We start from the raw sequence: 12,684 nt of genomic DNA, 5'->3' as shown, positions 1-12,684 counted from the left end.
TCTCTCTCCTACATTTACATTTACATTTAAGTCATTTAGCAGACGCTCTTATCCAGAGCGACTTACAAATTGGTGCAAACACCTATGACAACCAGTGGAACAGCCACTTGCATCTAAATCTTGTTGGGGGAGAAGGGGGGTGAGAAGGATTACTTACCCTTACTTACCCTATCCTAGGTATTCCTTGAAGAGGTGGGGTTTCAGGTGTCTCCGGAAGGTGGTGATTGACTCCGCTGTCCTGGCGTCGTGAGGGAGTTTGTTCCACCATTGGGGGCCAGAGCAGCGAACAGTTTTGACTGGGCTGAGCGGGAACTGTACTTCCTCAGTGGTAGGGAGGCGAGCAGGCCAGAGGTGGATGAACGCAGTGCCCTTGTTTGGGTGTAGGGCCTGATCAGGGCCTGGAGGTACTGAGGTGCCGTTCCCCTCACAGCTCCGTGGCGAGCACCATGGTCTTGTAGCGGATGCGAGCTTCAACTGGAAGCCAGTGGAGAGAGCGGAGGAGCGGGGTGACGTGAGAGAACTTGGGAAGGTTGAACACCAGACGGGCTGCGGCGTTCTGGATGAGTTGTAGGGTTTAATGGCACAGGCAGGGAGCCCAGCCAACAGCGAGTTGCAGTAGTCAAGACGGGAGATGACAAGTGCCTGGATTAGGACCTGCGCCGCTTCCTGTGTGAGGCAGGGTCGTACTCTGCGGATGTTGTAGAGCATGAACCTACAGGAACGGGACACCGCCTTGATGTTAGTTGAGAACGTCAGGGTGTTGTCCAGGATCACGCCAAGGTTCTTAGCGCTCTGGGAGGAGGACACAATGGAGTTGTCAACCGTGATGGCGAGATCATGGAACGGGCAGTCCTTCCCCGGGAGGAAGAGGAGCTCCGTCTTGCTGAGGTTCAGCTTGAGGTGGTGATCCGTCATCCACACTGATATGTCTGCCAGACATGCAGAGATGCGATTCGCCACCTGGTCATCAGAAGGGGGAAAGGAGAAGATTAATTGTGTGTCGTCTGCATAGCAATGATAGGAGAGACCATGTGAGGTTATGACAGAGCCAAGTGACTTGGTGTATAGCGAGAATAAGAGAGGGCCTAGAACAGAGCCCTGGGGGACACCAGTGGTGAGAGCGCGTGGTGAGGAGACAGATTCTCGCCACGCCACCTGGTAGGAGCGACCTGTCAGGTAGGACGCAATCCAAGCGTGGGCCGCGCCGGAGATGCCCAACTCGGAGAGGGTGGAGAGGAGGATCTGATGGTTCACAGTATCGAAGGCAGCCGATAGGTCTAGAAGGATGAGAGCAGAGGAGAGAGAGTTAGCTTTAGCAGTGCGGAGCGCCTCCGTGATACAGAGAAGAGCAGTCTCAGTTGAATGACTAGTCTTGAAACCTGACTGATTTGGATCAAGAAGGTCATTCTGAGAGAGATAGCGGTAGAGCTGGCCAAGGACGGCACGCTCAAGAGTTTTGGAGAGAAAAGAGAGAAGGGATACTGGTCTGTAGTTGTTGACATCGGAGGGATCGAGTGTAGGTTTTTTCAGAAGGGGTGCAACTCTCGCTCTCTTGAAGACGGGAGGGACGTAGCCAGCGGTCAGGGATGAGTTGATGAGCGAGGTGAGGTAAGGGAGAAGGTCTCCGGAAATGGTCTGGAGAAGAGAGGAGGGGATAGGGTCAAGCGGGCAGGTTGTTGGGCGGCCGGCCGTCACAAGACGCGAGATTTCATCTGGAGAGAGAGGGGAGAAAGAGGTCAGAGCATAGGGTAGGGCAGTGTGAGCAGAACCAGCGGTGTCGTTTGACTTAGCAAACGAGGATCGGATGTCATCGACCTTCTTTTCAAAATGGTTGACGAAGTCATCTGCAGAGAGGGAGGAGGGGGGATTCAGGAGGGAGGAGAAGGTGGCAAAGAGCTTCCTAGGGTTAGAGGCAGATGCTTGGAATTTAGAATGGTAGAAAGTGGCTTTAGCAGCAGAGACAGAGGAGGAAAATGTAGAGAGGAGGGAGTGAAAGGATGCCAGGTCCGCAGGGAGGCGAGTTTTCCTCCATTTCCGCTCGGCTGCCCGGAGCCCTGTTCTGTGAGCTCGCAATGAGTCGTCGAGCCACGGAGCGGGAGGGGAGGGCCGAGCCGGCCTGGAGGATAGGGGACATAGAGATTCAAAGGATGCAGTAAGGGAGGAGAGGAGGCAGAATCAGGAGATAGGTTGGAGAAAGTTTGAGCAGAGGGAAGAGATGATAGGATGGAAGAGGAGAGAGTAGCGGGGGAGAGAGAGCGAAGGTTGGGACGGCGCGATACCATCCGAGTAGGGGCAGTGTGGGAAGTGTTGGATGAGAGCGAGAGGGAAAAGGATACAAGGTAGTGGTCAGAGACTTGGAGGGGAGTTGCAATGAGGTTAGTGGAAGAACAGCATCTAGTAAAGATGAGGTCAAGCGTATTGCCTGCCTTGTGAGTAGGGGGAAGGTGAGAGGGTGAGGTCAAAAGAGGAGAGGAGTGGAAAGAAGGAGGCAGAGAGGAATGAGTCAAAGGTAGACGTGGGGAGGTTAAAGTCGCCCAGAACTGTGAGAGGTGAGCCGTCCTCAGGAAAGGAGCTTATCAAGGCATCAAGCTCATTGATGAACTCTCCGAGGGAACCTGGAGGGCGATAAATGATAAGGATGTTAAGCTTGAAAGGGCTGGTAACTGTGACAGCATGGAATTCAAAGGAGGCAATAGACAGATGGGTAAGGGGAGAAAGAGAGAAAGACCACTTGGGAGAGATGAGGATCCCGGTGCCACCACCCCGCTGACCAGAAGCTCTCGGGGTGTGCGAGAACACGTGGGCGGACGAGGAGAGAGCAGTAGGAGTAGCAGTGTTATCTGTGGTGATCCATGTTTCCGTCAGTGCCAAGAAGTCAAGGGACTGGAGGGAGGCATAGGCTGAGATGAACTCTGCCTTGTTGGCCGCAGATCGGCAGTTCCAGAGGCTACCGGAGACCTGGAACTCCACGTGGGTCGTACGCGCTGGGACCACCAGATTAGGGTGGTCGCGGCCACGCGGTGCGGAGCGTTTGTATGGTCTGTGCAGAGAGGAGAGAACAGGGATAGACAGACACATAGTTGACAGGCTACAGAAAAGGCTACGCTAATGCAAGGAGATTGGAATGACAAGTGGACTACTCTTTAATATCAAATGAGGAGACAAAGTTACCACACAAGTCAGAGTTCAATTTAAATATTTATTCACTTATTAATAAGGGAGCAGGTCAATACAACACACAAATATAAACTGAATCAATTGAATGCTCTACGATAATGATGGATGGTCGACAAATCACGCCCAGATGATTCGTTGAGAGCCACGATACAAAAGTACAAAGGTTTTTTACAGCCAAGATACACCCCTTTCAACCTACATGACCAACAACAGATGTTTAGAACGGGTGACAAGGTTTAGATTTATATGAAAGATACTTATAATTCTCAGCAGACAGCATCTGCTGTAAAAACAGTACTCTTTGTGTAGAGACCAGGGTCTGGCCCTGAGGTCATCTCTCCCTGGTACCATATAGAACAGAAACATTAACTCAAGCTCTGGAATGCCCATCCTCAGTAGAACACACAGACGCAATAGTTCTAAGAACCCTCTATTCTGTTGCATAAAACCACCATTTGATGCAATAAAAGTATTATAACATAATGTTGAAGTTTTGCTCTCAGTGCCCACTGAAAGTTGACTAGTAACAACAACTGGGACCTAAAAGACACCCACCACGAGACCCAAAAAATCTGCCAAAGAAGAGGGAAACAAAAGAAAAACCCACACCCAACTTAAAAACAGGAAGCAAACCAAAAAGGTGGATCGACTAAAGGTGTTGACTCTCCACATCTATCAAGACATCCAACCAGAACCAGAACAAATAGCAGGCCAAACTATCCCTCTCAGCACTGCCTGGACTGCGCAAAAATGCAAATGCTTTCTGTTTGAGTTATATTTGGTTTTATTTTCATCCAGACTTTCTTAAATAGAACCTGGACCAGTTCAGGTGAAACACCTTCCCACTAACTAGACAGACAAGCCAGCAGAGGTGTAACACATACTGACTAACGAGGTGACCTCAATCAGTGCACCCTACCTGCTAACGAGCTATACCTCAAAACATAAATGGAAAGACCAAAGCCTGTAACACCTTCCCCCTTTAACAACAAATATATGCTATGTTTTTGTTGGACAAGTTTGCTCACCCCCGACAGAAAACAACTTCCATTTCACATAATCAACTACAATAAACATGGTGTCTACTGGCTGTCAACAACTAAAAACAAGATTTAAAAAACACATTTCTAAATAATGAATCATTTTTCTTTCAATAGAATCATAAAACTCACTAGCTTCTAGAACTCTCGTCCCCTTGGAAAGAGCCCCCAAAAACCTTGCCTCCAATACGGAAAAACGTGCAGTCAAAATAAATTGTGATCCATGGCAACGCACTGGCTAAACGCAAAACTTGTTGACTGCCCACCCTTGAGACAATCAGCAACCAACTCTTGCAATATCCGTAGTAACTTTCCACCTCACTGCGGAGCTTCTCTCGCTTCTCCATAGGCATGTTGTTGGATATAAAAGCAGGGTAACAATGTCAATATAATTGTACCCAAAAATGTTATGTTGGTTGCATGAATAACTATGATTCCTAAATCTTACATAATTGTAAATATGAAATATCAAAACCAACTTTACACCCCTTTGTTAATATGTATTGGTATTCTGCCCTTGAGTTGCGTTCCCATGCAAAACTAGACAGATAGCTAACAACTAAGTCTTCAATAAAACTCCCACGGCGTGACTTTTCTTGAATGAATATATTGAAAACGTTTATGTTGTGAAACTGCAAAATACAGAAAATAATATACTTTAGTTTTCAATTCACACCGACATAATACATGTACATTATACATTTGAAGTTGCATAAATACAAAGCACATGCTAAGGTACCATGCATCTGGCATGATGCCAAACCATATAGCTAATTGTTACTCATATGGTAATTGGCTCCTTTCATTACTCTAATAATGTACAACCATTTATGTAGAATAACAAAGCATATTACACTAGAAACAGTAACAAAACTACAGTATTGTATATTTTACAATTCGTTTGCATGACGCACGAGCAAAGTAATACAGCTAACGACATACATTAAAGGCATTGCAATTTGTGAGTAAATGCAACCAACCAACATTGATATGTAAGCAACTCTATCAATGACAAGATTATCATCATTAGCTAAATGCTTGAATCGAACTTACAAACAAATATTTCCCAAGGCTGAAGCGTGACAAGAAATAACTACATTGAAAGACCTGCACCGTAGCGTTGTTTGAAGCTGCTTCTATGCGTGCAGAACAAATTCTCTACTTCCTGTTTGCGAAGTCTTTCTAAGTACCAGAAACATCCACTAGGGGGCAAATAACACCATTGAACACAATGGAAATCCAATTTAACCATTGTAATAAAATAATCTGTTAACTTCTAACAGGATGGCAGCGCAATTGGCAATAATTAACTTGATGGTGAGGCATGGAATAATAAAACATGTATCTTTTGTCAGGCTGAATGTTTGAAATATGAGGTGATTTGAGTCATGCTTCATCAGTAGTGGCATAAAGACAATTAGCACTTGAGCGTTGTCAAGAAATACTGGAGTGATGTAAGATTGTTAATAAAATTGATTATAGACCAATTTATTATACCCTGGTAGGCCGTCAATGTAAATAAGTCAGTTAAGAACACATTCTGACTTACGGCCCAACGCTCTAACCACTAGGTTACCTGCAAGTAAATTGAAATTAAGTTATTTTCAAGTCATTGAAAAAACTACCCGAAAATACATATTTCGGGCATAGTCTTCTTTTCAACATCTTTTCAATGACATTTTGCTAGGAGGGATATCCCGATGTCAAACCACAGTTTTAACCTGTCCAAATCAATAACTAATATGCAGAAACAGTTTGGGATAAATTGAAAACCTAAACATAAAATGTGCAATATCCACAAACATCTGCCACAATAATCATATTACTTGTATTTGTTTAAACAAGCACCATATAAACTGCACAAGCACCAGAAACGTTGTTTTGAAAAAGTAGCAATACATCACTAATATCGACTAGGTTGTACGTGCTGTTGAAACTAACACAACTAAAAAACACATGGACATTTGAGATATCTTTTACCTCACTGGTTAGAGCACAACCTGCAGAAGACATTCAGCTACATTTGAGTGATGCATTTTCATTTAGGGGTCGCTAAACAAAGGAATGCAACACTCATGTGTCATAACTCATCGATATCATGTTGAAATCAACTGCGAAAGGAGGGAGATGAGGTTGCAAGTCCTGTTAAAACTAACAGCTCAAAAACCCCATGGAATCTGGGAGTAATGTGTACATCACTGGATAGAGGACAATTTGAAGAAAACAGCTAGCTACATTTTGGAGTGTTGCATTTTGATTCAAGTCGGTCATCAACGTGGTAAGTGTAACACAACTCAACTTTCAATTCTGAGCCTGGATTTTTCCCCTGAGGCTAATATCTATATCATGTTGAAATCAATTGATAAAGGGGCAAACATTTAGGCTTCTACATTGTGACATCATTAAAATACTCCTACTACAATGTAAAACATTCTACATTGTGACATGATTTCATTGATATCATGAAACAACTCCATGTATTTTCTGATGTTTGATCAGATAACTTTTATCAGAGTATCTCTTCCCACATTGATTACAGCTAAGATATTTCTCTCCTGTGTGTTCTCTGGTGTCGTACCAGGCTGTTTAACAGAGTAAAACTCTTCCCACGTCAATTAGAGCTAAAGGATTTCTATTGTGTGTGTGTTCTCTGGTGTATTGTCAGCTGCCCAGATGTAGCAAAACTCTTCACACATTGATTACAGCTATAAGATTTCTCTCCTGTGTGTGTTCTCTGGTGTACTGTCAGAAGGCTAGATAAAATAAAACTCTTCCCACATTGAGTACAGTTAAAAGGTTTATCTCCTGTGTGTCTTCTCTGGTGTATCTTCAGATAGCTAGATTGAACAAAACTCTTCCCACATTGATCACAGCTATAGGGTTTCTCTCCTGTGTGTATTCTCTGGTGTGATATGAGGTTGCTTAGCTTAGTAAAACTCTTCCCACATTGAGTACAGCTGAAAGGTTTCTCTCCTGTATGTATTCTCTGGTGTAGAGTCAGATTGCTAGACCTAGTAAACATCTTCCCACATTCATCACAGCTATAAGGTTTCTCTCCTGTGTGTGTTCTCTGGTGTGATATCAGGCTGCTTAGCTGAGTAAAACTCTTCCCACATTCAGAACAGCTATAAGGTTTCTCGCCTGTGTGTGTTCTCTGGTGTGATATCAGGCTGCTTAGCTGAGTAAAACTCTTCCCACATTCATCACAGCTGTACGGTTTCACGCCTGTGTGTGTTCTCTGGTGCAATATCAGGCTGCTTAGCTGAGTAAAACTCTTCCCACATTGATCACAGCCGTGAGGTTTCTCTCCTGTGTGGATTCTCTGATGAATTTTAATGCCTGATGAGGTGGTGAATCTCTTCCCACAGTCAGAGCAGCAGTGAGTTCTCTTCCCTGTGGATCTCTGCTGGGGTTTCTTGACGTGTTCTGATCTGGAGAGAGTCTTCTCTGCTTTGTCAGCATCATGAGGTTGTTGAGGCTCCCCAGAGGACCCACGGTAGTCCCGTCTCTCTCCTGTGTGAACAACAAAGTCAGACAGATGGTAAAAGGCCCACAACAGCGGAATCCACTGTAAAAGGTGATGCCAACAGCGTAACCATGATGTTGTACAACAATTGACATCTAATCAATGTTAAAATTATTTGACAATTGTCTTAAAATGAGAAACAATAGTCATATTTGGTTTTGTTTTCACATTAGTGAAATGATTGGAGGCTAGAAATAAGTTATTAAAGTTGTTGAAACCCTAAGCAATGTGCCAGACGACTTTTGGTCTCCAATATAGGCCACTTTCTGTGTTTGCTAAAATTGCGGCACAAGGGCAAAGCACACACAATTTGGTTGCAGAAACTCCTCCCTGCTAATGAGGAAACTGCTAGTTATGGATGTAGTGTATTTGGTTGCAGAAACTCCTCCCTGCTAATGAGGAAACCGCTAGTTATGGATGTAGTGTATCTGGTTGCAGAAACTCCTCCCTGCTAATGAGGAAGCCGCTAGTTATTGTCATGACTGTCCTGGTCGGGTTACCGGAGACCACAATCCGACAGAGAGATCTCTCACCCCCACCAGAGGAGAAGAGATTAAGGGGTATGAAGATGGGGGAGGGGGGGGTTTATGACACCTCACGCCCATTGTAAATCTAAGGCAGCAAAATCACTTTGTCCTCTCACTATGGAGAACCAGCCTCAGAGAATTAAACATGCAATAATTGGACTTTAGGACAATAAGTTTTGAACGGCAACAAAGGTGGTAATGACGAAAGATGGAATATGAAAATGTATGTCATTTTTGTTTCGTTATTCAAAGTTAAAGGACAACTTTATAACGAAAACATTGTAACTTTAAGAGTTTTCCCAGTATACGCTTGATGTTTATACATTGTACGTTGTGTGGAAAATGTCCAAATCAAAGAGAATGTTTTGGTACAGATGAAAAGTGAAGTTAGTTGTCTCAAATTGGATCTGAGTAAAATCCAGACCTCCAGCCTCTTAACTTGGTAAAAGGTGTAAACACCCACTTCTGACCCGAGGGTATAAGATATGTGAGTTAAGAATTAACATGCTAAACTAAGTGACCCGAGCTGCAGCCAAGGTCTGAGTAGTCAATGAACCCAAAACGCAACACGAGGTTGAAGACAAAGGAACCCTCTACCAAATCCATGCTATGGATGAGAAACTGTGTCTAAGAGAGTGAATTCAAGCAGGACCACCCGGTCACCACTCTCCATCGAATCGTGCATCTACACTGCTTTCATTCCTACGCTGTGAGCCCTGAGCTACAGGGCTGGCTGTCCTCAGAAGACCCCTTTCAGAACAAGGGCGAGGAAACAGACCACGAAGACAAGGACACTGACATCGTGAGGACAACCAGAGAGTAACACCAGAGAAGTGAAACATCCGAGGAACCCCCCATCGGAGACCTTCAACACGCAATTACATCATTATATTCCGACTGATAAGAGCGGCAGTTCGTGGGCAAGGTTAGGGTTAAAATAAGCATAGCTGACAAATGCACCCAAATGTATATTCCTCTCGTATACTTTCTCTTTTACTCTCTCTTTTAAATCCACCTTTTGGGTAACACGCTTCATCGTGTGTTGGCCTGTTCGTTGTACTAAGTTCTAATCAAGAACTGTGTTTTGTGTATGTGTATCTTATATCATTTTAGCTTGCTAGTAAATAAATAATCAACTAAAATTGGTGTGGTACAGACTCATTGGTGAGACTCGGGTTTGTGCAGATTGACGGATTATGCGGTTCAGAATGAGACTGTAGAGGAAATTGATTAATTAGCGACTGTTGTAAAATCGATATTCTGAAATTCTTTGAGTAGAAACTCAATAAAACAAATTTTCCCATGGTGCCCCAGGTTAATGAGTTAATAATTGCCCGATTCATTTAATCACGCAATTATAAACAGTTAATCATTCGATGAGCAGCAGTTGTCACATTAACTGATACAACATTATGGATGTAGAAACAATCTGGTTGCAGAAACTCCTCCCTGCTAACGAGGAAACCGCTAGTTATGGATGTATTATATCTGCTTTAAGAGGAAACCGTTATGGATTATGGATGTATTATATCTGGTAATGAGGAAACCACTAGTTATGGATGTAGTATATCTGGTAATGAGGAAACCACTAGTTATGGATGTAGTATATCTGGTAAACGAGGAAACCACTAGTTATGGATGTAGTATATCTGGTAACGAGGAAACCACTAGTTATGGATGTAGTATATCTGGTAATGAGGAAACCACTAGTTATGGATTTAGTATATCTGCCTGGAGCAAAAATGTTATGGATGAGTGAAGATTTGAGTTTTCTCCACTAGTTATGGATATTCTGAATATTACAGCGCAAAAATGATCATATATTCTGAGTGATCTACTCAAGGAAACTCACATTAAGCTCTGTGTCTATTCACTAATTCACCACCGTGGGGGAAAACTCAGGGGAGTTCTCATAGGCTGACAGCAAAAATAGCCTCCATTTCCAGGTTGCTAATGGGTGCATTTCACATTACTTTTGGATTATAATTGTAAGGTTTGTTTGAATCTCCTGCTTAATATGTTTGCGTTATTGTCGCAAATTGACTGCTTTATACTTTTTTTTTTTAACACTTCAACAAGTAAAATGCTCTTTGGCTAGCTTTGCCATCAGCCTGACAATGAGGGTTTGAACACTAAGTGTTTAACAAATTGGCCCATAACTTTACCTAACAACAACATAGACCTACTGTGGGACCCATAACTTCACCTAACAACAACATAGACCAACTGTAGGACCCATAACTTCACCTGATGACAACATAAACCTACTGTAGGACTCATAGCTTTTCATTTTACCTTTATTTAACTGGGCAAGTCAGTTAAGAACAAATTCTTATTTACAATGACGGCCTAGGAACAGTAGGTTAAATGCCTTGCTCAGGGGCAGAACGACAGATTTCAGATTGTCAGCTCGGGGATTCAATCTTATAAACTTTCGGTTACTGGCTCTAACGCTCTAACCACTACCTGCCGACCCACTTGCCACCCCACTTCACCTAACAATAGCATAGACCAACAGTAGGAGCCATAATTTCACCTTACAACAACATAGACCTATCATGTAATATTTCAGGTGAAACATGGAAAATATCTTTGTCATGACATTTCCTAACCTGATCACCAGATAATTTTGTGAATAATCCCACTAGGCTACTCTGTAATGTGTTGTCATTCTAAATGACCAGAATAAAGGAAAATAGCTCTGTGTGTTGAACAATAGCTAATCAATCAAGGAACCGTTCTCTACACATTATGAGTAAAGTATCTCTGTGTCCAAACAGACTAACGAGAACCTACTGTAAATCAAGCACACAATAACACATTATAAACACCAATTTTTTTTAGGGATGTTGAATCCAACGTGGAGCACGGCATAACTGTCTTTACCAGAGTAATGAATGAAGAAGCACTTTGGTTGTTGTTGCATGTCGTGATGTTTGTCATTTGACTGTCATTCAGAAAATGATTTCCTGGATCAGCTGATGATAGTTGAACATGTGACTGTAACTAAACAGCTACAGTATTAAGTATAATGTGTAATTATTGAGGAACCGCGATAATGACCATAAAAACTGTTTTCCCAGCGCAACATAAGGAGACACTAAATGTGACGTAGTTAGAGAGCATTTCAGACTACAAAAAAAACTGTCCCACAGCATAACATAGTCACTCCCCTTTATGTAAATGATTAATACCCTTTAGCCTTGGCCACCCTTATCTTTCTGCTTAGTTTCCATTCTCTGATTCCATTCTCCATTCTCTGACTGAGATGAGATCCTCAGACCCCTTGTGAGACCATATGCTGGTGCGGTTGGCCCTGGGTTCCTCCTAATGCAAGACAATGCTAGACCTCATGTGGCTGGAGTGTGTCAGCAGTTCCTGCAAGAGGAAGGCATTGATGCTATGGACTGGCCCGCCCGTTCCCCAGACCTGAATCCAATTGAGCACATCTGGGACATCATGTCTCGCTCCATCCACCAACGCCACGTAGCACCACAGACTGTCCAGGAGTTGGCGGATGCTTTAGTCCAGGTCTGGGAGGAGATCCCACAGGAGACCATCCGCCACCTCATCAGGAGCATGCCCAGGCGTTGTAGGGAGGTCATACAGGCACGTGGAGGCCACACACACTACTGAGCCTCATTTGTACTTGTTTTAAGGACATTACATCAAAGTTGGATCAGCCTGTAGTGCAGTTTTCCACTTTACTCCAAATCCAGACCTCCATGGGTTGATAAATTTGATTTCCATTGATCATTTGTGTGATTTTGTTCATTCAGATCTAGGATGTGTTATTTTAGTGTTCCCAATATTTTTTTGAGCAGTGTAGGAACACTGGTGCTAGTGTGGTCTGATATAGTAACACTGGTGCGGTCTGATATAGGAACACTGGTGCTGGTGTGTTCTGATATAGGAACACTGGTGGTGTGGTGTTCTTGGGGTTGTACTCATCCTTCTTCTTTCTCCAAACACAGCGAGTGGAGTTTAGACCAAAAAGCTCTATATTTGTCTCATCAGACCACATGACCTTCTCCAATTCCTCCTCTGAAATTCTTACTGGTTGGTAGGTGATAAAATACTTTATGTCATGCAACAAAATGCTAATTAATTACTTAAAAATCATACAATGTGATTTTCTGGTTTTGGCCATTATGGAGAGGTTGGAGTCTGTTTTTTTCTAATATTCCGTCTCTCACAGTTGAAGTGTACCTATGATAAAAAAATTACAGACCTCTACATGCTGTAAGTAGGAAAACCTGCAAAATCGGCAGTGTATGAAATACTTGTTCTCCCCACTGTATGTGAGAATGCTGGTCATTGACTACAGCTCAGCGTTCAACACCATAGTGCCCACGAAGCTCATCACTAAGCTAAGGACCCTGGGACGAAACACCTTGCTCTGCAACTGGATCCT

At 43.3% G+C, this 12,684-nt stretch overlaps 1 protein-coding gene and 1 pseudogene across 5 annotated transcripts in view; both read right to left on the bottom strand.

Moving 5' to 3' along the window:
• The window catches only part of LOC118397045 (gastrula zinc finger protein XlCGF17.1-like), a 41,488-nt gene that overhangs the window by 16,985 nt on the left and 11,819 nt on the right, over positions 1 to 12,684 (bottom strand). For 4 of the 5 annotated variants that reach the window (XM_052467167.1, XM_052467166.1, XM_052467168.1 and 1 more), the window contains one exon: positions 5,783 to 7,730. The exons of the other annotated variant lie outside the window; for it this stretch is intronic. In XM_052467167.1, the coding sequence (XP_052323127.1) occupies positions 6,850 to 7,730 (881 nt within the window). In that variant the 3' untranslated portion in view covers positions 5,783 to 6,849. Of the gene's footprint in view, positions 1 to 5,782; positions 7,731 to 12,684 lie in introns of those variants that run through there. 5 annotated transcript variants of the gene reach the window in all.
• LOC127908947 (oocyte zinc finger protein XlCOF22-like) overlaps positions 4,351 to 12,684 on the bottom strand; it is a 37,292-nt pseudogene continuing 28,958 nt past the window's right edge.

The sequence above is a fragment of the Oncorhynchus keta genome, chromosome 18 (assembly GCF_023373465.1).
Source record: "Oncorhynchus keta strain PuntledgeMale-10-30-2019 chromosome 18, Oket_V2, whole genome shotgun sequence".
In the NCBI taxonomy this organism is placed as follows: Eukaryota; Metazoa; Chordata; class Actinopteri; order Salmoniformes; family Salmonidae; genus Oncorhynchus; species Oncorhynchus keta.
The sequence above is the reverse complement of the archived record's forward strand: the minus strand, read 5'-3'. Positions and strand labels throughout refer to the sequence as shown.